The sequence below is a fragment of the Anabrus simplex genome, chromosome X (genome assembly GCF_040414725.1).
Source record: "Anabrus simplex isolate iqAnaSimp1 chromosome X, ASM4041472v1, whole genome shotgun sequence".
NCBI classification, from domain to species: Eukaryota; Metazoa; Arthropoda; class Insecta; order Orthoptera; family Tettigoniidae; genus Anabrus; species Anabrus simplex.
This window is the reverse complement of record NC_090279.1, coordinates 152,898,909-152,925,247: the sequence shown is the minus strand read 5'-3', so window position 1 is coordinate 152,925,247 and position 26,339 is coordinate 152,898,909. Positions and strand designations below refer to the sequence as shown.

Below are 26,339 nucleotides of genomic sequence, written 5' to 3'. Positions count from 1 at the left end.
TTCCTAACTCAGTCTCTCCTGGTTTTGTTTAGAGCTGATCTAAGGAACTTCATTTCACATGCTTGTATTTGACGCACTCCTCCCTTATTTATGACACAGGTCTCCAGACTATACATCATGATTGGCAGGAATTAGGTTTTATACATTGTCTCTTTAGCTCTTAGAGGGACTCCCTTGTCCGAGATTAGGTTTCGTACTTGGTGGAAGAAGCTGGATCCTTTTCCTACTCTGTTTAATACTTCTAGTTTGGTACTTCCATCACATGACATGACACTTTTCACACTTTCAACCTTCTCTCCCTCCAGTATGATGTTACAAGGTGTGGGCATCCTAGTCACCCGCATTGCCACTGACTTGCTCTTATTCACAGTCAACTTGAATTCTTTAAATTTTGTATTCCAGTAATTCAGTCTCCTCTGAACTTCCATTTCAGCCTCTCCTCAAATGGCGATATCATCAGCAAAAACAAAAGCATTGAGATCTTCATTTTCTACTTCCTTGATTTCTTTCATAATTGTGCCCATAAGTGTAATGAAGAGTAACGGGGAAAGCGAATTGCCTTGCTGAATGCCTTTCTTTGTCTTAAACCATTTTGATCTTCCACCTCGCACTTGTACACTGCTCTCACAACCTTCATACAGTATCTGAACTTTTTATTAATGAATCAGGAACATCTTCCTAAACACAACTTAATCTATGATGTGAGTGTCCTTCGTGTTTTTGCAAAGCCCAGTCATGATATTCCCTAAAAGCCTCTTAAGGATGTAAAACTGCAAAATGATAATAAATTGATATGTACTCCAACTGTAAAATAACCATGACTGGAGGAAACTGTAGCACAGCCATCTAAACAGAATAACAGAAACATATGACAGTAATAGTAAAATAATTTAAAACCTTTAACTTGGAAATCTTTGACGATTTAGAAAAGTTTAGAAAGTCCTATGTACTGTAGATTCTTCTCCCAAACAAACCACAGTAATTGCCAGCAATCCTCCAGCAGATCACCTATCACAAATTAAAACAAAATAACATTTCATCTCATGCTGAAAACAAAGCAAAGCAAACCAAAACCAAACAGAAAACATATTCCAAGAAATATTTAATTCATGTAGAGTATGACATGCTCCTACCTTCTCCTCAGGTGAGAGAGGCTTGCCCAGCTCGTCCTCCGAGAACTCGACAAAAGCAACAGAGCCGTCCCACGAGCATGCCATGAGCTGAAGGCCGGTGTAACTCCAGGAGAGATCTAGCACTGAGTTGGAGAACAACTCATGGAGCACAACGAGTGGCCGTTTGAGAGCAGTCAACCACACAGACAGCGAGCGATCTCTTGAACCAATGGCACAACAGCAATACTGCTGTGGTTTGGAAGAGGAACGATACTGCTTCTGTAGAATATTCGAGTTGAACCGCTGAAAGAAAGGGGAAAACTTCTGCTGAACTTCGGTATGAAAGAAACAAACACAATAAAATTAGGAAATTTTTTGAACTCGGATAATATTTTGAATGAAAATCTGAATACTCTATAAACAATCAGTTTAAAAAAAATAAATAATAATAAATAATAATAATAATAATAATAATAATAATAATAATAATAATAATAATAATAATAATAATTGTACCGGGAGGTACACCTCAACTCCACACATTTAAAAGAAGTGCCTTAAGGAACTCTATCTACCAAACAAAACGTGAAACAGCTACGGCATGAAATTGGGACATTGACCAGATTCCAGATTCCTTCCAGATCTAAAGCCCGCCTGTTCTGGAATAAGATGTTGGTCTTCTTCAAATGTGAGGCGTTCAAGTAGGATCCTCTCAAATATCTTATATAGGTGACAAAGTAATGATATTTGCCTGTAGCTCTTAGGATCTAATGAATCCTTACCTGGTTTCAAAAGAGCTATCACTCGAGACTTCTTCCACACTTTCGGTATCTGTTTACTCTGCAGGCTATTGTTTAGGAAATCAACAACCCACTTCCTTGCTCTAGAATCAAAATGTTTTATTTGTTCCACTCTTATATCATCCAGACCTGTAGCCTTGCCATTTTTGGATTTCTTTATGGCTTTGTCTAGTTTATCTAAGGTGATATTATTCGTAAGATTGCTAGACTCCTTGCTTATCTGGCATTCTATTTTAACTCTATTAATATAACCCCCTATTTTTCCAATGAGCAAAACTTGATGAGCAATGGCATCTGGGGACAAATTGACATGTACAGATGCTTTTGTGAAGTCATTATTAAGCCTCTTTAAGAGTTGCCACGCTTTCTGACTACTTTTGGACATGTCCAGCTTTTCAAGGGTAGATATCAAACAATGTCTTTTATCTTCCGTTAACATTGCTGTCATCTCTAGACCTTTCTGCACAGTCTGTTTGCCAAAGTGCAATATTTGTCAAACCTGGTATAGCGGTCCTGTCCACTGATATATCTGACTGTGCTGATGTAGAACTCCTTAAGAGTTGAGTTAAATCATTGCAGTTCAATACGGAAACAAAAATGAAGTTTATATCTTTGAAAAAAGGATTCATCTCAAATAGATCAATGTATTCAGCTAGCAGAGCTGGAAATTGATTGAGACCAGGAACATAATTCATTCCACAACCTCTGAGAATTGACTGTCTGGAGCTCTTGTTCACTGTATCTACAAACAGGTCGTAGTCAGTCATAGAAATGTCAATATCAGATACAGCATCTTCCAGATATGCAGTGAACTTGTTCCAGTCGCCTGCGGAAAGGTACATTCAGTCAATCAATCAATAAATACTGATCTGCATTTAGGGCAGTCGACCAGGTGGCAGATTCCCTATCTGTTGTTTTCCTAGCCTTTTCGTAAATGATTTCAAAGAAATTGGAAATTTATTGAACATCTCCCTTGGTAAGTTATTCCAATCTCTAACTCCCCTTCCTATAAATGAATATTTGCCCTCTTGAATTCCAACTTTATCTTCATATTGTGATCTTTCCTACTTTTAAAGACGCCACTCTAACTTATTCGTCTACTAATGTCATTCCACGCCATCTCTCCGCTGACAGCTCGGAACATGGAGGGAATTAGATTTTTTTCACCAATAGAGAATGTCAAAAACAGATCAGATGTAAGGCTTTTCAGGCGTTTGCTCTATTAACCAGCGTTTTGTCTTAGGTCTGACACTAGACTCATCAGAGTGGGATGTGTCAGACCCTACCCACTGACGCTGGGGTGTATGCAGGTGAACTTATCAGAAGCCCTTATAAGAGGCACAGTCTGACAACTGCATACAGGAGATAAATCTCCACAATGGAATTATTGCCCGCCTAGCAATTCCGAATGGAAAATTCTAAGTTCCCATGGGAACATTACACCAAAAAGCTTACAAATTTCTGGCCTCTCTAGGCCCAACTTACAATTTACAATTTGTACACAGGGGTATCTATTACCCAAACTACTGGGCCTTCGTAGAAAAGAAAAATAGGTTAAATTACTGGCCCGAACACAAAATGTATGGAGGCGTACACTTATGCTTCTTGGAAACTCGGTTTAAAAACCCTACTTGGGCTTGTGGTCCGATGATGCAGAGGCTAATCCCACACTACTGAGGTGACTAGAAGAACAAGTTACTTGGTAATTTACAGGAGAAAAACGGTTACAAAAGTCGTAGTCACCTCAAGATAAATTGAAGGGGAACTCGAGAGGGTAACGCACTCTCTATCCCCAATTTACAATTAAAGACTTTATGAAATTTTACACTGGCCAAAAGAAAGTTTACATTTTAGAAAACAGGTGGTTACATAGTGAGAAATTCAAACCTTCCCCTCGTCTAAGTCTGTGGAGGTAGCTACAGAAATATAAAACTGGTGGCCATTACCTGGGCTGCTGTTCTGCCTGCCGACGAATGAGTGTCTTAACACACACACTCAGTAAGACGACGATCAATAAGAAAAGGTAGCTTGAAAAAGCCGCAGTTTATATACCCGAGGGGATGGTTCGAGAGGGTTCTGGATTAAATCCGGAGACACCCTCTCATTTTTATTGGCAAATTCAAAAGGTACAAGAAGCCCATTATTGGTTGAAAAATAATTACAGAAAATTTGTGATTGGTCATATTCAAAAGCTGGCGGAATGAGAAGGAAGTGTTGCAAACCTTGAAATATAGAAATAAATGAAAGTTAGTTTAGTTGTGAAAATCTATAAACACAAAATTTCTTTAAATCACTAAATCTTCTACCTTGCACCAGAGTGCATTACCTCAGTTTTTGTAATGACATCTGTGGAGAAAAGTTCAAACTTCTTGACGTGAACCAAAACAAAACAAATAAATCCAGTCAGTTTAGGCAACTTCAGAATAACACATTACTTAATAATTCAATGGTGACCTCTTCTGGTCCCACGCCCACAGTCACTCGCTATTTGTCATTAGTGTTTATGCATGTCACCATACATAGCGGATCGACCGTGCTCGCGACATCAGTACTGCGACCTGTATCAGAACCCGATAGTGTACCTATAAGGAAGTAGAAATGGATTTAGACGATAAACAAAAGTAGGCCCGCTTTCAATTTATATGTCTCATTTTCAATTTAAAAGTCATTCGTGTGCTTTTTTTGTTTCCTGTGTGATTTGCAGCGGTTGTTATAGAACCTGAAATATACCGGGCGAGTTGGCCGTGCGCGTAGAGGCGCGCGGCTGTGAGCTTGCATCCGGGAGATAATAGGTTCGAATCCCACTATCAGCAGCCCTGAAGATGGTTTTCCGTGGTTTCCCATTTTCACACCAGGCAAATGCTGGGGCTGTACCTTAATTAAGGCCACGGCCGCTTCCTTCCAACTTGTAGGCCTTTCCTATCCCATCGTCGCCATAAGACCTCTCTGTGTCGGTGCAACGTAAAGCCACTAGCAAAAAAAAAAGAACCTGAAATAGACACTGAGAACTTTTATGTCGGAAATACCAGTGGTCTCGTGTTTGAGAAAGCGTGATATCATTATTTCAGACCGTTATTGAGAGAGTATCCTCAAAATTCTATCCATCTCTTTTTTTAACGAAATTTGAAGGACACAGCATGCTTGAACTATTTTTGTATTTTCGTAAGTGTAGAAGGTAAACCAAGACTAAAATGGTCCATATTTATCACCCACAGTGAAAAGTGTGTTGAAAAGGATCCGCTGGAAAGCGCGGGGAGTTATGCACCACTCAACCCCCTATGTGTGTTAAGAGTCGGCGACAAAGTTGAAGCGGGTACCGTACAACTGGGCATACACATGGGCAGGTTTTACTCCTGCGATGTCTGAAATAGGCCTGCGTGACTTTTGTAACAACGCATGTAAATTAGGCCTACTACACTTACGTATACAGCTGACATGTTGGTGTTTAATTTTACGTATGTAAGTGAATTGTGTAAGAACATACATAAATTAGGCCTAGGCCTACTGTATTTACGCACAGTGGTTTGCAAGACATTGTTATGGAGAAGAAGAAAGCTAGACAGTTCATAGATGATGAAAAATTAAAGTTTATTGAGAAAGCGGATGCTAAACCACACTCGAAACGTGTGCAAATCGCCCAGATGTTGGACTTTCCTGTGACAACTTTAAACATAATTGTAAGAGACGGCTGCGACATACATAATTCGCGTTTCTAAGAACGTTTTTCCTTGATGTTTTACTATGTTGGTGTTCTTAAAATGTATTATTTCTTTATCTATTTCATTAATTATAATTATTAACACTTGTTTCTTTGTTTTCATCATAATTATTTTTACGTTCAAACCTAACCTTAAAATTAACAGCCAAATTGTTTTTCATTTTTTAGCATGTTCCTTCTTTATGACATTCTTTCTCGGTCCCCACAAGAACGTCCTAAACAGATTTGACTGTAAATAAATTCATCAATCAATCAATCAATCAATCAATCAATCAATCTACCTATCTTTGGAATTGTGTGTGTAAAGGGGGGGGAATCTTTGTTTGGCGCAGTAAAATGTAGAAGAGAACTGTTGGGGCACCCTATGGAAGGCCTGGCCCTTTATTTCTCACGTCTTGCTGGTGCCAGAAGGAACCCCTGTTTTTGGCATTCTGGAGAACATCAAAGAGCGCGGGAATGATGCCAGAAAGAACCCTTGCTTGTGATGTTGTCAGTGTTTTCTAACAACCATTAGAGGGTATGAGAACGTTCTACCCTCTTCCAAGAAGATGCGAAGGCTGCTCTGCTGAATTCTGCACGTGATTGGTTGATTGATTCCTTTGTTTTGGAAAGGTGACACATGCAAACTGGGGGATTTATATCCTAAGACAGAAAGTTAGCATCTCGATTCGCATCTTGGTTCTCAGTCAGAGCGGACATTGTTTGTTCAAGCTCTCACTCCAAAGGGAAGTCTGACCTGATGCGGATAATGCAAATTTTATTTTCGTTATTATGTCTTAAATTAACAAGTTTTGCTTGCAGTAATTCTATGGGGCATTCTTGCATCTTCGATGAAATAATTTAGTTGAAATAGCGCTTTTCAGCACTATGATGCATTTTTATTTGGAAGCAGGCATCTTCATATAAATTGCAATATATATTTTTTTACAACAGACTTAATGTCACATCGACACAGATAGGTCTTACAGCAACGGTGGGATAGGAATGGCCTAGGAGTGGGAAGGAAGTGGCCGTGGCATCAATTAAGGTACAGCCCCAGCATTTGCCTGGTGGGAAAATGTGAAACTCCGGAAAAGCATTTTCAGGGCTACCGACAGTGGGGTTCGAACCCACTATTTCCCGGATGTAAAATCGCAATATAAAAGTTAAGTTATTGTATTTTTCTTTGTTTGCCTGTTTCCAGTAGAATGGGACTAGCCTACTGCATAAGAAAATCTGATTCTATTACAAAATACTATACGACGTTTACAGCTGGATATGCTGCCGCCCCACGGTACGTATCTATTATATGGAAGTAATTGCATGGTACTGTAGATGTTCTTTAATTTGTTGGGATATAAAATATCCTTTGATGACAATATTTTAAGCCAGATGGCAATCTGCATCAGTAGGGACAACACACAGGTTCTGTGGGCAGGACTACGAACCCTTACATGCCTCCAAGCACGGCTGTTAGTTTGATTAGGTTGATGTGTTAATCTCAAAGTTTCTCGAAAGTAAATGTATAATTTCTGTGAAGCATTTTACGAGTGTCTGAGTAAACTCAACGTCAAATGTACCCTTTGTTTATTACACAATATTAAGTTTCAATCTGTATTGACAGTTATAATCCCTTTGTTTATATCTATTTCTAATTGAATAAAAGAATTTTATATTTATGAACTATACTGTAAGGAACCTGGTTGTTTTGTTCAAGAGTGCAGGTGTCACCAGATTACGTTCCTCGTAGGGTCGTCCAGCAACTTCCGCATCCTGTGTTCCATTGGTTCTCATTACCTCTTGTGATCCTTGTTTTGTGTAATTTTCTTTTTCTTTTCCTCATGTGTTAATCTTTAGGGTACAATGATGATGATGATGATGATGATGATGATGATGATGATGATGATGATAGTGATATTGGTTTTTACGTCCCTCTTTAACGGTTGTCGGAGCCGTTGAGATGCTGGAATTTAGTCCCACTAGAGTTCTTTTAACGTGCCAGTAAATCTAACAATACAAAGCTGACACCTTCCAATAATAATAATAATAATAATAATAATAATAATAATAATAATAATAATAATAATAATAATAATACCCGTGTGGGGATTTACCGGTTACCTCCATCGGGCGCATCCCATTGGAATTGGGGAAACTCGTTGGCTCTGCCGCCAGCAGAGTCAGAGGGTAGTAGGGAAATAAAATACCACCGTGAAAAAAAAAAACTGGTCCCTTGCCAGGGTTACGGCGAAGACTGGTAAATGACCAGAAGCCAGAAAACATCTTGAGGCAACCTCTAGGGCTAACAACCCTAGTTGTAAAAGGATGGGTACCCGTCCAAAGCAAAGTCAAGTCAAAAAGCATGATGGCACAACATTTCAAGAAACATACCTCAGGGGGTAAATCTTCGGATAAATCCCTCGTCGTGAACGCCACGGCACACCAGTCTCGTTCGGATTCTGGGGGAGACTCGACATCATGCAAGAGACGAGTCGGAGCGTCTCGGTGTACCCCGAAGAGTCAAAAACTCAGTCCAAAATCTAAAACCTTTCTAGCAACTTTCAACATAAATTCACTTACACAAACTGGCAAGCTGAAAACCCTCACTAAAGCTCTTCACAAAAATCAGATATCCATAATGGCCCTACAGGAAACAAGGTACCCAGATGAAGAGATTTTTGAATCCAAAGGCTACCGATTTTTCAAGAGCAAAGCGCAAAGAGGAATCCTCAATGGAGCTGTGATGCTTGGAACCGCGTTTGCTGTTAGAACCAAGATCCTTAAATCAGTTGCCTGTGAATGACAGATTGTCTATACTCACAATTAAATGCGCGAACAAAACCTACACCGTACTTAACGCACATGCTCCTACAAACGATAAGAACAAGTCTGATCCAGACGAAATTGATAATTTCTGGGACCTACTGGATGAAAAATTAAACAAAATCCCCAAACACCATGTCAAGCCTCTTTTGGGTGACTTCAATGCCCAACTAGGTCGTGAACAGAAGTACAAGAAAGTTATAGGAAATTACCCTGCTCACAAAAGAACCAATCCCAACGGCAAAAGACTGGTGTCCAGTTGCGAAAATCACAACCTGCAGGTCATGTCGACCCACTTTCGCCATCTACCCAGAAAGCAAATGACTCGGCGTTCTCCCGTCCAAGCTCTCGGAGAGTTCCAAATTGATCATGTTGCAATCTCCAGGAGAAACAGCCCTGAGATTATGAATGTCAAGGTAAAGATAGGCATCAATGTGGCCTCAGATCATTATATGTCTCTTATCAAATTCAAACCAATTCCCGCAAACACAAGGAAGACAACCAAACAGATCACACGCTTCGACAATGATAAACTTCGGCAAAGGGTCGAGGAGTTCCAAGAGAAGGCTAGACCAAATGACTGTGACTTTAACAACGCCAAAAGTCTCCTTGTTGAGGCCGCCAAAGACGTTGCAGAAATCAAGAGTAGCAAAAAGCATGCCTGGTGGAATGGTACCTGCGAATCAGTCCTCCAAGAAAGACTCAATGCGTGGAAACAGTACTACTCTACGAAATCAGAAAATGATTGGGAAACCTACAAAACCCAACGTGCCCAAGCAGCTAGGGTGTTCAGAACTGAGAAACGTAAATACGAAAAATCTCTCATTGAAAAGATAGAACAAAACCTTAGGAAGAATGAAAGCAGAGAGTACTACAGAGCCTTCAAATGCAAACTCACTGGCTATAAACCACCATCTCTATGCTTTGAGCGAACGGACGGCTCACTGGCGACGTCAAATGAAGAAAATTGCAGCATTCTGGCAGATTACTTCAAGAATTTACTTAATTGCTCTAAACCGCAAAGCGCCGTTGAGACCACGGAACCCTTACTCAGGTATCATATTTCAGACCACCCGACAGAGATGAAATCAAGCGCCACATTGCCCGTCTCAAAAATAACAAAGTGCCGGGGGAAGACTCAGTAGTAGCAGAACTATGGAAATATGCCCCAGAGGAATCACTTGATATCTTGCAAAAGCAAATAGAAGAAATTTGGAACAAGGAGACCCTACCCAAAGATTGGAAAATAGCTTTGATCCATCCATTACACAAAAAAGGCAGCATGAAGAACATCAACAACTACAGAGGAATATCTTTGCTACCCGTGACTTACAAAATTCTATCACTTGCCTTCCTGGAGCGTTTGGAAGCACAAGTCGAACAACAAATAGGTGAATACCAAGGAGGGTTCAGAAAAAGTCGCTCAACAGCTGAACAGATCCAAAATCTCAAAACGATCATAAGATATTGTACACTAAGGTCCAAGCAGTATGTGTCTGTCTTTGTGGAATTTAAGAAAGCGTACGACTCCATTGACCGGGAAGTCCTGCTAAACATCTTAAATGAATTTGGAGTTGATTTGAAACTGCTGGCATTAATTAGAGCCACCCTGACCGATACAAAATCCAAGGTGAAGTTCCACGGATGTCTCTCGCATTCCTTTGACATCAAAACAGGAGTCCGACAAGGTGATGGGCTATCCCCGATACTCTTCAACTGTGTTCTTGAAAAGTTCATCAGAACCTGGCGGGTGAGATTACAGGAAACCAACTACAGTCCATTGAGAATAGGAACAAAATCCAAGGGGATCGCAACAGACTGCTTAGCATTTGCCGATGATATTGCTGTTCTCTCAAACGACATAGAAACCGCTAGAGCTCAGGTTGAAATTTTAAAGGAAATTGCCGAACAAACTGGTTTGCAGATATCGTTTGAGAAAACAGAAGTAATGACTAACATCAAAGAGGCTCCACCAAAACTCCATACAAAATACGGGGACATCACCCGAGTAGATAAATTCAAATACCTGGGTGAGATCATCATGAAAAATGGACTGGACAAAGAAGCACTTCAGGAGCGAGTACGCAAACTGGAAATAGCCTACCAAACATCCCGCACAATCTACAACAAAAAATGCCTTTCCCAAAACACCAAGATACGTCACTATGAAACAGTTCTGAAGCCATTAGTTCTATATGCAGGCGAAACCCTGTCTATAAATGCCAACAAAGGACTCCTTGAAGAACTGGAGAAAAGAGAACGCAAAATTGTGAGAGGAATCTTGGGATCAAAGTACAGAAATGGAATCCATCAAAAGAGATCCAACAAGGAAGTCTACAGCAAAATAGAGAAAATTACCGACACAATCAGAAAAAGACGGGTACGATTTTACGGTCATCTGAAAAGAATGGACGGAAGAAAATTAACTAAAGAAATATTTCACTTTTTTTGATTCGAACCCCAAAACCACAGTTCCCTGGTTTAGAAATATCAAAGACGACCTGCAAATGCTACATATCTCAGCTGAAGACGCCCTTAACAGAGATCTCTTCCGCAAGAAAATATTGACGAACGGGCTAAACCCTTGGACAGAGGAGCGTAAGCAGGCCCACTCACAAAGAATGAGGGAAATTTGGGCTCTAAAGAAGGCCAAGTTCAGTGTCAAATGCAACAAGACTTAACGTGGTCCTTGATGGCCCCAGCGAATTATTATTATTATTATTTTTTTTTTATTTTTTTTTTTTTTATTCGTTGTGCCCAGCTGTGGAGCGCGTTTGAACTTATTTTGCACAATGTTTCTTCTTCTTTTCTTCCCAATATCTCTCCATTTTTTCACTGTGTTCCTTTCTGCGTGTTTCTGTCCAGCCTGTATTTTTTCTTGTTGGTTTCTCTGCAAATTTATGTTTGTTTACTAAGCTTCTAAATTTCATTCTATCTTGAATGGTTTCATCTTCAATACCCATTTCTTGTAGATCTTCATGAATTTCTGCTAACCAATTGTTGCGGATTTTCAGGGTTAGAGCTAGATTTAGAATTTTCTTTGTCAGCCTGTTGTTATCCATTCTGTGTAGGTGTCCGTAGAATTTTAGTCGTCTCTTTCTGATGGTATCTGTGATTTTTTCTGTGAATTGAAAAATTTCGTGTGGTTTCTTTTTCATCCAAATTCCATTTTCGAACTTTGGTCCTAGGATTTTTCTGAGAATTTTCCTCTCTTGTTTCTCAATGCTTTTCATTTGTGACCTGCCGCCAATGATCAGTGTTTCAGATGCATAAAGTGCCTCTGGTTTGATGACTGTATTGTAGTGTCGTAATTTTGCATTTTTTGATATACATCTTTTGTTGTATCTGTTCCATGTGATTTTGTAAGCCCTTTGCAGTTTAGCAGTTCTTTCTTTGTTAGCTTCCTGATTTAACCCTGCTGGCTGAATAATTTCACCTAGATACTTGAATTTGTCTACTTGGGAAATTATTCCACAATTGGTGATTAATGGTTGATTTTACATGTAATAAATATCATTTTTGGTCCGTATTGATGATATTTGATTGAAATAATAACATTAAGTTATTTATTAGACCACCTAATCAATACAAAATCGTCTTGGATGATTTACATAAATTTGTTAGCTAATAGTGGTACATGTTTCGCCTTCCCTGAAGGCATCATCAGCCATAGTCTTAACCTTAAATTAAAAATAAGCGTCTAAATAACATGTAGTAATGAAATGAATTTTAAAATCTTGAAGAGATTTGAAGTGAAATAACATTAAAAATAACAATGATGGTTTGAAAATACAATGTGATGAGATACAATAGTGGAAGTATTAACAAAATTAACATTAGAAGGCTGCTAAAATAAGTACAATGGATGAAACAACAGATTGTTATACAACAAGTAGTAAGATTGCATAAAAGTAAAGTTGATAGTCTGGCGGTTATAATTAGACGATGGCAAAAAATCTTATATAATCAAAGTAAAGAAGAGAGAATAAAAGTCAAAGTTAGTCGAGAGATCCGAAGTTAATCATGATCTTGAAGATAAAAGACGAAAGTCGGATGCATATGGTGAAGTTGTAGAACACTTTTTTGTTGAGGATATGAAGTTGGTGAATATAAGTTGAAGAACAGTTTCAAATAGGATCACTATGGATCATCTCAAAATTTGAAGTGATGTTCAAATGTTGTAAATTGTGAGTTTGTAGATAATCTAGTTGAAGAAGCATATAGAAGTGAAATCTGTAAATGGAAGCAAGAAAAGTAGGGTTAATTGTGTGAAAATATATTTGAAAAATATTGAAGTAGAATCGTATCTAATAATAACATCTAATAATAACTACAATGTCTCGAAACAAATTCTAAACCTGAAATCCAAAATCCATAACAACAACGTAGTAATTACAAAAGCAGATAAGGGCAACACCGTAGTAATAATGAACAAACAAGATTACATCAATAAAACTGAAACCTTTTTTTCAGACAATACCTATACCTTAATTAACAAAAATCCAACAAACAAAATACAGCGTAACTTAAAGAACCTTCTTAAAAATTCTAACTTCATTTTAAATGATCAAGATTATCAGAAATTAACTGTAATGAACCCAAAATTACCTACAGTCAGATCACTGCCCAAAATTCATAAAAATGATGTCCCCATTCGGCCTATAATTAATAGTATCAATAGTCCTACCTATAAAACCTCTCAATTCCTACACAAATTCCTAAAAAAACACTTCAAATTTCACAACTCCAACCCCATAAAGAACTCGATCGAACTTTGTAATTCCCTAAATAAGTTCAGTCTACAACCAAACCACGTTTTATGTTCTTTTGACATCACCAACATGTATACTAATATCCCTATCAACAATACTATTAACATCATAAAAAACAATCTGTTGAAACATAGCACATTGAGTAAAATCGAAATTGATGAATGGTTAAAATTACTTAATTTCGTTTTAGACAACAACTATTTTACCTTCAATAAGAAAATTTACAAACAAGAAGGTCTAGCGATGGGAGACCCGTTATCTGGAATACTAGCCGATATATACTTAGATAATCTCGAACATAGTAAGATTATTAATAACATCAACGGACTCTGTCTTTGGCATCGCTATGTTGATGATACCATAGCTATCATTGATAAACAAATCAACAACAGCAATAACATACTATCTTTCCTCAACAACTTAGATAATAATATTAAATTCACTAAAGAAGATGAGTTCAATAACTCTTTGAACTTCTTAGATATCAAAATCACACGAGCAATGAACAAATTCGACTTCCAAATATACAGAAAACCCACCTTTTCTCCAACAACCATAAAAAATGATTCTTTACATCCCAACTCACATAAAAAAGCCACTTATCACAGTTTAATATATAGAGCATTAAAGATCCCTATGTCCTCTATTAATTTAAAGAAAGAATTACTATTCATCAAGGTAATAGCTAAATTCAATGGATTTAACACGAGTATGATTGATAAAATCATCAATAAAACCAAACTGAAACTAGCTACCAATTTAACTCCATTAAAACCCGTCAAACCAAAATACGCTAAATTCACATTCACTAACCATAGCATTTACCCGATAACCAATTCATTAATGAAGCACGAAATAAAAATAGCCTACACAACAAAAAACACTAATCGTAATTTATTCTTCAATCACAACTCTATTAACATCACAGACAATAGTTACTCTGGATCAGGAATATACAGATTGAAATGCTCTACATGTAATTTTTCTTATGTTGGCCAAACTGGCCGCAGCTTCTCTACCAGATACGCCGAGCATTACAATGCCCAAAGACACAACAAATTCTCCGCAATGGCCAACCATATGAGGGACACCGGGCATAAATTCACCACAATAGAACAAGACCTCCATATCCTAAAAAGAGTCGATAAAAGCAAACTCATGACAGAATATGAAAACTTATTTATTTTCCTCGATCAACATTTTAATAAAGATAAAAATCTAAATGACACTATTGATAAAAAAAGCCCCTTGTATGAACAGATTCTTATTTTATTACGAGAATCAACTTCCCTCACCAACAAATTCTTAAAAATCTTCAACCTCACATCAGAGTTCCCACCTCCCCTACAGCTAATATACCCCCCTCCCTTCCCCCCGCCGCTAGTACCTCTAATTCAAATACAACCAATAAACCCATAGCCACACCCACCGTAACATCGCTCCCTCCAATAGCCTTACACCGTTACAACACGCGCAGTAATACACTCTCTTCCTTCCCCCCCACCAATAGCAGCCCCCCTCCAATAGTTACGTCAACGCAAACAGAGCCCCCTCCAGCACAAAACTTCAGTTATAACACACGTAGCAAGAAGTCTACTGTTGCAAATACTTCTAACTCATAATATTACAAGCTATCTTTGTCACCGTCAAATGGTAAGTGCATACGATTCTACTTCAATATTTTTCAAATATCTTTTCACACAATTAACCCTACTTTTCTTGCTTCCATTTACAGATTTCACTTCTATATGCTTCTTCAACTAGATTATCTACAAACTCACAATTTACAACATTTGAACATCACTTCAAATTTTGAGATGATCCATAGTGATCCTATTTGAAACTGTTCTTCAACTTATATTCACCAACTTCATATCCTCAACAAAAAAGTGTTCTACAACTTCACCATATGCATCCGACTTTCGTCTTTTATCTTCAAGATCATGATTAACTTCGGATCTCTCGACTAACTTTGACTTTTATTCTCTCTTCTTTACTTTGATTATATAAGATTTTTTGCCATCGTCTAATTATAACCGCCAGACTATCAACTTTACTTTTATGCAATCTTACTACTTGTTGTATAACAATCTGTTGTTTCATCCATTGTACTTATTTTAGCAGCCTTCTAATGTTAATTTTGTTAATACTTCCACTATTGTATCTCATCACATTGTATTTTCAAACCATCATTGTTATTTTTAATGTTATTTCACTTCAAATCTCTTCAAGATTTTAAAATTCATTTCATTACTACATGTTATTTAGACGCTTATTTTTAATTTAAGGTTAAGACTATGGCTGATGATGCCTTCAGGGAAGGCGAAACATGTACCACTATTAGCTAACAAATTTATGTAAATCATCCAAGACGATTTTGTATTGATTAGGTGGTCTAATAAATAACTTAATGTTATTATTTCAATATAATGGTTGATTGTCGAATCTTGATTTAGTTCCTTCCATAAACTGCGTCTTTTCAAATGAAATTTGAAGTCCGGTTTTTGCGGCTATTTCATTCAATTTTTCTATGGATTGGATTGCTTCTTGTCTGTTGTTCGAAAGGATCGCAAGGTCATCTGCGAAAGCTAAGCAGTCAAGGTGAATTTTGTCTTTAAGAAGTCTGCCAATGTTTATACCTTTAGTTTCTTTTCTCCATTCACGAATCACTTTTTCCAAAACTAAATTGAATAGTAGTGGGGATAGTCCATCTCCCTGTCGGACGCCAGTTCTGATTTCGAACGGTTCAGAAATTTCTCCCAAGAACTTAACTTTTGATGCTGTGTTGGTCAGAGTTTGTTTAATCAATTCCCTCGTTTTCCTGTCGACTTGAAATTCCTCTAGTATGTTGAACAGGGTCTGCCGATCTATGGAATCATACGCTTTTTTGAAGTCAACAAAGGTGATTACTGTTTGTTTGGTTTTACGAATCTGTAGTATGGTTTTTAGGTTTAGGATTTGTTCTGCGCAGGATCTCCCTTTTCGGAATCCAGTCTGATAATCTCCGATTAGGTGGTCTGTTTGTTTCTCTAATCTATTAAGTAGAGCTTTAGAGAAGATTTTATATACGAGTGAGAGGAGAGAAATTCCTCTGTAGTTATTAATATCTGATTTGTCTCCTTTCTTGTGAAGCGGGTGAATCAATGCACATTTCCAATCCTCCGGAATTTCTTCAGAAAACCAAATGTCCTGTAAGATTTTTTGAATACTCTGGGCCAGTTTGTCACCACCAATTTTCAACATTTCAGCGATTATTCCATCTTCTCCTGGTGCTTTGTTGTCTTTTAAATCTCTGATTATTTGTTTGACTTCTTGTAATGTGGGGGGTTCTGAATCTGGATTAGGTGTTGGTTTTTCATAGGTGAATTGTTCCTTTGGAGATTCACAGTTTAAAAGGTCCATGAAATGGTTTGCTAGGAGTTCACAATTTCCCTTATTACTTGTTTCCAAAGTCCCATTTGTACGTTTGAAACAGAGACTAGGTGCCTGGTAATTGGAAAATTCTTCTCTGAATGTTCTGTAGAAGTTCCGTGTATTGTTTTTCTTGAAATCTTCTTCTATTTCTACCAGTCTGTTTTGATCATATTTTCGTTTTTCAGATCTGATGATTTTTGAGGTTTGTTTCTGTGTTTTGAAGAATTCATCACGATTTTGATCAGTTTTATGGGAACTCCAGTTTAGCCAGGACCTAATTCTGACTTCTATGGCCTTGTCACAGGTGTCATTCCACCACCTGTGTTTGCGTTTCCTTGGGGGATTGCTGATGTTTTGTGAAGCTTTCAAGAGTGTGTCCTTGAGTTCTAGCCAGTTTGAAGGAGCATCGTTGGAGATATTCGCAAGGAAATTGTCTGAGTTCTGTCTCAGAAATTCAGGGTCGATTCTTGGGTTTCTGATTGTTTTGGTTTTCTTCCTGTTGGGTTGAAACTTTACTTTAACAAGAGATAGGTGGTGGTCGGAGTCAATAATTCCCTTTTTGACTTTAACGTTCATAATTTCTTTTTGGTTTTTCTTGGAAATAGCCACATGGTCTAGTTGAAATTCTCCTAAATGCATGTTCGGGGATCTCCATGTCATTTTCTTTTGTGGAAGTGCCAGGAAATGGGTTGACATCAATTTTAGATCGAAATTCTCGCAGAAGCCAATTAAACGTTCTCCATTTTTATTGGTTCTTTTGTGAGCAGGGTAAAGTCCTACAGTGGTCCTAAATTTCTTCTCTTTGCCAATTTGTGCACTGAAGTCCCCCAGCAGAATTTTGACATGATGTTTTGGAACTTTGGCTGTAGTTTCTTCTAGTAATTCCCAGAAGTCATCTACCTTCTGTGGGTCTTTTTGATTGTAATTGTTTGTTGGTGCATGTGCATTGATTAGTGTATAAGCTTTGTTTCCTGATTTGATTGTCATTAGCGAAATTCTTTCAGAAGGAGATGTAAAGTATAATACCGAATTTGTGATATTTTTTCTCACTGCAAAACCAGTGCCAAATTGTAATATTTTGTTAGGGAGGAGGGTAGCTGGTTTACCTTTATAAATTCTATAGTTTCCTGATTCAAAATGATTTTCGTCACTGTACCTAGTTTCTTGGAGTGCCAGAATTTGGATGTTGAGTTGGTCTAATGTGTCTGTTAAGTGCTTCAACTTTCCAATTTTGCGAAGCGTGTTGATGTTTAAAGTGCCAATAAAATGTTTTTCCTTTGGGCGAAGAGATTTGGGAAGCTCCGATACATTCCCGCATGATGTTCTCGGTCCCCCAGAATCCGATGACCGAGAAAACCTAGTATGAATACTAGGGCCTGGGGTAGTAGTATCATTAACTGACGTTGCCATCATGCTAGCAAGTTGAAGATAATGGGGAGATTGATCTTTGTCAATCTCATAGTTACAACTAAGGTATTGAGCCTCAGAGGTTGCCTCAAGATGTTTTCTGGCTGTGCCTGTTTTTGGTCCGCGAGAGGTATTTTATTTCCCTCAAGCCCTCCGGACAAATCCGGCGAGCCCCCCGATCCGCCACCTGGGACGTGCCCGATAGGGGAACAGGCAAAACCCCCACGGGATTATAATAATAATAATAATAATAATAATAATAATAATAATAATAATAATAATAATAATAATAATAATAATAATAATAATAACAACAACAAGAATAACAACAACAATAATAATAATAATAATAATAATAATAATAATAATAATAATAATAATAATAATAATAATAATATGACACCATAATTTAAAATAGTAATTTTGTACTTTGAAATACTTTTTCTGCTTGGAATTTACATGCACAGTCTTTACTCTAATAATAACGGTTACACTTTATTTTATTTTATCTCACTATTTTAATAAGGTATATTATGGAAGTTACTTATAAAATTACTAAATTTTATTGATCTGTACATATTTGACTGTATTAGAACACAGGATTGTATACATAAATCTTAGGTAGAGTAATGTTTTATTTAGTTCTTGCTATTTTGACTATTAGTGTTATTGATTTCTAACAGCTGAAGATGATACATAACAGGATCAAAACTAGTACTGTGATCGTAATGTATTTTTGAATGTAAATACATATATTTGATATTGTAATAGTATTGATTAGGTGGAGACTTGAAACCTATAATCGTGAACTGTAATAGTCATCAATATGGACATGAAACTAATAACTTATATCCCCAACCAAGTACACTTACCACACAAGTGACAGCCTTCCTATGACCAACAAAGTCCTTATCTTGTCGCCAGCCCTCTCGCTCCACGATCTGCGCTGTTGGACCACCACCATTCATAGCATGAGCAGACACCAAGTACTGACCGTCTGGGGACCAGCTCAGACGAAGAACATGTGTTGTGCCACCACACTGAAAGAATTAATAATGATGATGAACATATCAAAAAGAGAATAATAGATAAGGATTCATATTATTATTTCAAAAATTATGTTCCCAGAAAGAAACCATAATTTAATTTCATCAACTGCAAATCGTGAAATTACCAGAATTTCACCCTAGTGTATAGTACTTGTCACTCAGGCTATACACTAAAAAGCAGATATCGCCGCCCTATTCTCTCTCTTTTCTTCTTAATGGCTCATCTTTGCTGCCAACTTGACTAGTTACATACTGAAATCACGACATAACCATCAACAAACTAACCTCACTATAAGTAACAATAATCGAGGTTCCTTTACCAAGTAAATGATCAATCAAGATATTCATAATAAAGATGGCTTATAAGCTCAGTGAGGAATTAAAGAAATACACACTCTCTCTCATCCTCACTTTATTTAATGTTATATATTTCTGCCTTTATTTTGACATATGCATTACTATAATCGTATTCTTCGGTGTTTCGCTGGTGTAAATAATTGAGCTCCCTTCTTGAAATGTGCTGTTTCTTGTCAGACTGAAGTGAAACAATGTAATAATACACACAATCAAATACGGTATATTACATGTACATACACCTTAAGTCAATAACAATACTCAAAGGCTAAGCCTGCAAAACGTGCCAATGCCGTGACAAGACAAGGTAAGGTTAGGTTGATAATGAAATTCCCTTCTATTCCAACTGAAAGGATGTAACGTTCATTTCGGAGGAGTTCTTGCAAATTTTTCTTGCTTCTCATACACCCTAACTGCATTCTATACATATAAATAGGACGAAAAAAGACCATATCATTAAAATGCTGTGTTCATCATTTAACCCCAACTACAGTATTAAATGCATTATTTGAACATGCCACAATTCTACTTACCTGGTATTATCCAAACAGATTTACAATCCTTCAGGAAAACAAAATATGCTGTACTTGTACCCGCAGATGTAACAGTAGTGATTTTCACAATACGGCGGTGGCAATATGTAAATCTCGCAAGTCACGCAAAAACCACAGCTATATACTGTCAACGTGCACGATTATCAGCAACCGTAAGACATTGTATCGGCAACTAGTTAGCGACATTGAATTGAACCCAACAGTTAGAAAATAACTATAAATCACTACCTTCGGTATTAACAGGGGAGAAAGAGTAAGATTGTACCTCTAGTGTATAGGCTTACATGGCAGGGAGTTTAGCAGTGGGCTCATCAATTCAACCTGAAGGAAGAAGCTGACCTTAAATTATTTTAAAAAAAATCTATGAAACTACAGTACTGTACTCCAAAAACAAATACAAGCTTGAGTCCATAAGCATCACTGTCCATAAGCATCACTATCCTCATGATAGGTGCCCCAGGGACCATTCCCCGGCTACTCGTGGACTTCTTTAAAAGATCTGGACTAAGTGCTGGCTGACCTCCTTCACTCAATTGTGACACCCGCATTAAAGGGGTCGATAGCCATCTTCAGAAACCACACCTATGAACCTTAACAACCACCTTAAAGTTACCCACTTTTCATTAAGTATTTAAAAAAAAAAAAAAAAAAATTGTAAAATAATATCCAATGGTTAAGGTACTCTTTGGTCTTGTGGCAGCCTGCAAATGTTGTAGGAAGAGAGAGATTGGGGTAGCTAGGAAGACGTCTGGCCAAGCACGCACACTTGGAACGATCCAGCATAGCATAGTCCCTCCCATCAGAGCTTCTGCTACAAGGTTGTCTAGACGTGTGCGCTGCTTTCTATTTTCTTCTTGAGTTGAAACTGTCATGAGTGGTGTACATTAGGTCTACCTACGACAGTACCTTCTTCTTCTTCTTCTTCTTCTTCTAGTCCCTATCCATTCTGGATGCCGGCAACCATCTTGGCTGTGTCTTCCCTGTTGTGAGCTGCATGGAGTAACTCTGCTGATGTTTTGTGAGTCCAGTCTCTGAGGTTTTTTAGCCAGGAGATTCATCTCCTGTCAGCACCTCTCTTTCCAGGTATCTTTCCTTGCAGGATTTCTTGCAGTAGATGGTACCTGCTTCTGTTTCTTATGATGTGACCGAGGTATTGTAGCTTTCTCGCTTTTCTCATTCTTCGAAGGATCTCTACATTTGTGACATGATCTGTCCATGACACTCTTAGCATACTTCGGTATAGCCACATCTCAAAGGCCTCTAATATTTTACTAAGCGACTTAGTTCAAGTCATTGTTTCAACACCCTAAGAGAGAACAGAAAATACAGCAACAGTATAGAAGCTATTAATGCCTCTAATTTATAACCAGAAGGGAATTCCAATAACTGAAAATGTTTTATGTCAAGACAATCTGTGAAATGTTACATGTCCGTTATAACAAATATTTTGGGTCAACTATACATTGTCACAACACCAGGCGAGAAGGGGAAGTCATTGTTCTCACTCCCATGTTTCTGCTCTCTCACTCGCACACTTCCCCTGGCCGTCTTCCTATCTGGCCCGATCTCTCTACCTATTATATATTGGATTCTTATGACCCCTGCATATTTAATGAAAAGTATACAGTAGAACCTCGATTATACAATCTCGGAAACTACGTTTTCCCATATTATTCATTCAAATTACGTGGTTCCGTGAGAATCTTAATTAAATCACATTGTAAAAATCCTGCATTATCCGTTCCTCAAAGAAACTATTTCCTGGACCAACCGTCCAGAAATTTCAGTTCCATCAACGCTAAATCCTCAATCACGCATTCTTCAAGAAACTGTATCTCACGAAAGGACGGCTACAGCATACTTACGGATCTTGGTGTTAACGTTTCGTCATTGCGGTAATTTGAGGAAGTACTGTACTGTAAAAGCAATCGGCGGTGAACTTGCATAAGGGACCATCTTAGCATCGCGTTCGGGTGGTATTCTTTAGAGCATCCTCAGAAGTCATAAAGCAGAGAGTGTCCACATCAACAGGAAGGAGACAAGGCGGATACAATAAATTTTATTCTTGAAAGAATTTTACTTAACTCTACTTGAAGATGGATAGAGTTTCGTGAAATGTTCGTACTTGCGAAACGTCTACATTATGTTCAGGGTTAGATGTTTATTTTTTTTTATTTTTTTTTTACTTTCTTCGAGTGTATTGCTGAACAGGTTTTCGGCACTTCCCTCAGGTTTGTTTCGTGTAAGGGTAAAGCGGAGGTTTGTATTCTTGAGTTTTGTATTGAATTTTATCTTATTTTGGTGTCTTCCGTTGGAAGAAGACCTATTTCCTTCAGATCCTCTCTTACTTCTCTGATCCATTTACATCCTGTTGTGGTATTTCTTGAGACAACATGGTGCTGTACTAGTTGTTTCAGAAGTCTCGAAATCTCCATCCTCATGATATGTCCAAAGAATCCCAGTCTCCTCTTATGCATAGTATCTGTAATGGGTTCTAGCTACTTGTACACGACTTTGTTAGGTATTATCCGCCACTGTCCATCTTTTTGGTATTTTTTTGTTGATGCAAGTTCTTCCAATCCTCCTTTCAATTTTCTGAAGTCTATAAGTCTTTGATTGTTTATTCAGGTGAAAAAAAGTTTCTACTGCATATGTAGCTTCTGGTTTTATAACTGTGTTGTACTGTTTTATTTTTGCATTTATTGATAAACATTTCTTTTTATAGATATCCCATGTTAATTTCTGTGCTTTAGCTAATCTATTTGTTCTTGTTTGGATTGAGATTTTTTTAATTTAGGTTATGTGTTGTTACTTCACCAAGATATTTAAATTGAGTTACTATTTTGATTTTATTACCATTTATGGTAACTTCTTTTAGTTGTGTTGGTTTTTGGGGCATAATTTCTGTTGTTTTTTTAAATTATATTTTGAGGCCAATTTTATTTGCAATGTTTTGAAGTTCTGATATCTGGGTTTTTGCTTCTTTTATGTCCACTGCTAGAAATGCAAAATAGTTGGCAAAACCCAGGCAATTTGTTTTGATTTTTCGGCCAATCTTTATTTTTGGGGGATATTTTCTAAACCATTCCCTCATTACCATTTCTAGAGCACAATGAAATAATAGTGGTGAGAGCCCATCTCCCTGCCGTAGTCCAGTTTTAATTTCAAATGTCTCTGATGTTTCACCCCTAAACTTCACTTTTGATTTGGTGTTATGAGAGTAAATTGTATCATGTTTATTGATTTGGGGTGTAGTCCAAGGTGTCTTAAAATTTTAAACAGAGATTCTCTATGGATGCAATCGTAAGCTTTCTTGAAATCTACAAATGTTATTACTATATCTCTGTTTCTTCTCCTGTTATAGTCCATTATCAATTTAAGACTCTACAGTACTATTACTCCACACGAGCTTTTTTATACCAGTTACCATATACAGTCTAGAAACCTGCATCCAAACCAACAGAAATATCAGCAAACTACAAGCAGTGTAAATTAAATTCTTAAGATCGGTGGTTCAGAAAACGAGGGAGGACAAAATAAGAAACAACGAAATATGCCATCTTGTCCAGGGGAAAAAATCCCTTAGTGAGATCTGTGCCAAAGCCAGGTTGAAATGGTTTCGTCATCTCAAAAGAATGGACCCAGAAAGAACAGCTAGAGTGTGGTTTAAGAAAGAAATCTAAGGCAAAAGGTCATAAGGTCGGCCAAGGAAGAGATGGATCGATCAAATTAGAAATAAACTAGGTGGACGAAGTCTGGATTTGCAGCAGGTTATGGAAGAAAACCTCTACATGGACACTAGTAAATGGAGAGTGCTCATTCACTGCACCCAGGAAACTGGAGCTGGTTCAAGATGAAGAAGGAGTTCTTTCACGTGCCAGTACATCGAGCAACACAGGCTGATGTATTTGAGCACCTTCAAATACCATCAAACTGAGCCAGGATCGAACATTCCAAGTTGGGATTAGAAGGTCAGTTCCTCAACCCACTGAAACACTCAGCCCATCTGTGCATAACAGAAAATGCTTTTCACACATACATGCTGACCCAAACAAACAGCTATATTTCACAGCGCTGGAACCTGGAACTTCCAGAGGGCGACAAATTCTTGTTTTATAAGACTCTTGGATGGTTGGGATACCAAGCAGATCCTTGAACTTGCTGTGAACTGCAGTGATATTATAAAATATAGCTGCCTGTGTGAATCAGTGGTAGAGTGTCAGCCTCCGGATCCCGAGAGAGTGGGTTCAAACCCAGCAGAGGTAGTTGGATTTTTGAAGGGCGGGAAAAAGTCCACTCGACACTTCATACCGTGCATTGTCGGCATGTAAAAGATCTCTAGTGACACATTTGGTGTTTACCCAACAAAATTCATTAAGTCTTCAGCCATAGACGCCCAAGAGAGTTTTGGTTTACTTGGTCTGCCATCTAGTTGGCCCAGAGTAAAACAGAACGTCAAAATTGACGAGCAGACAGCCAGATGACGTCAAATTGAAATGTCTGCACACGGTAGCTGAGGCCATACGATTATTATTTTTATTATAAAATATGCTATAAATTATCTGAAAATGCCCTTACTTCAGATTTTGTAATTGTTTTACAGATTATGAGTACTCTACCAGAAATGAAAAAGACACAAAAAATTCAGTGCTTTTATACATGTATCGCAGCTAGAACTCAATACAGAAAAGTGACACACTACGCAGTTCACAGCATAGCACACACAAATCCCCATAATGTTAGAGGAACAGTAATTCCGTAGGATTTCCCATTGTAATTTTAACAAATAAGCTTAATGCATATGTAAGTACAGCACACTGATAGACGTCTGCCTCCATAGCGTAACAGTTAGCACTATTAGGTGCTGTCCTTGGAAGTCCTGGATTGATTCTTGGTACTATCTGACATTTAAGAATGCCCGAGGGCCAGTATGTGGTTGAAATGGTACATGCAGCTCACCTCCACTGGGGGTGTGCCTGGAAAGAGCTGCACCATCTTGAGGACATAAACAAACCTATTGACATTGATCCTCATTGCCCCCTCCTATCTGCAGTTTTTACTTCATCCAAATATTTCAGGAGAAGCACAGACCAAATAAATCAACAGATTGATGGTTGTTAAGGCCTACTCTATTATGAAATTTGAACTGTACATACAATTTTTTTATAAGACAAGTTAACTGAATTTATATCATTTTTAACCTAAAAACATGATATGATACATGTTCCGACCTACCAGACCTTTTTGCTATACACTCCAAAGGCTTCACACAACGATATTATTTCTAATTTCACGTTCAGATCTTAACACTATCTTTTAGATGATATCCTCAATGCAACTGCACACGTCTGAATCAATATTAAAAACAACAACCTTGAGAAGGTTCCACTAGGGAGCCAAGAATGTCAATTAAATAAATAAATTAAAATTAAGTTCTTTCTTTTCCAGGTATAATTCTGCTGTTTTCTTTTTCAGGTAGTTTCTAAATGTAGTTATTCATAAATTAGTTTCAACAGACTGAGGATCCTATAAAGATGTTATAAATTAACTGCCCGAATAGAAACTAAAAAGAAAGGCTTCAAATATCACAAAAAATTAAAAAACAAGCTAAATAATATGTCACATTCACTATGACACATGAAGCAATAAAAGCTCCTCAACTATGAAAACCATGCTCACTTCAGCAAGAGTGTTACTGTAACATTACTCATTTTAAGTGTATATATATCATTACCAATTTGATGGTGCATGCATTTTCTGTCATTATAATGTTGGTCTCGCTATATCCCGTACTTGTTTTATTGCGGTTCTACTGTATACTAGTAATTGGTATATGCTACTATTTTTCGCATGCCACTTGGGTTGGCTGCCCTTTACTCTGAGCACAGAAGGCGAGTATTTATTTAACTGTACTAAAAAGCTGGTCACAAACAGTTCAGTGATGTCATAACAGAGGGAGCCGTTAACCCCTAGAGGGTACGTTCCTAGGTGGCGGATAGGGGGAGCCTACAATTCAATAGGGCTGGTTGAAATACCAAATATAACCCGCGGACCAACAGGCAGCCCAGTTCCTGGGGGCTTTAAAATTCTGGGACACTCTCTCTCCAGAGATCACAAATATGGAGGGCCCAAGCCCAGAATATGGGTGAAGACCCCAACGGCATCAGTGGCAGAGAAGGTGGACTTCGGTACGACATTGGTGGCGGAAGAGGGAACGTTGTAGCGCCTGTACTCCAGAGGAGCGGCTACAGAGGCCGTTTGTACTCCAGCGGAGCGGCCTAGAATAACACCTGGCAGTAGGTATAAAATGCCTTTGGGAGTGGCGACCCCATAGTAATAATAGCCTATACATGATAT

At 37.9% G+C, this 26,339-nt stretch overlaps 1 protein-coding gene across 1 annotated transcript in view; it reads right to left on the bottom strand.

Moving 5' to 3' along the window:
- Hira (histone cell cycle regulator-like protein) overlaps positions 1-26,339 on the bottom strand; it is a 235,811-nt gene that overhangs the window by 139,457 nt on the left and 70,015 nt on the right. The window contains exons 7-8 of the mRNA XM_068230932.1: positions 18,898-19,065; positions 1,134-1,415 (exon numbers count right to left, since the gene is read on the bottom strand). Coding sequence (XP_068087033.1) covers positions 1,134-1,415; positions 18,898-19,065 — 450 coding nt within the window. The remainder of the gene's footprint in view (positions 1-1,133; positions 1,416-18,897; positions 19,066-26,339) is intronic.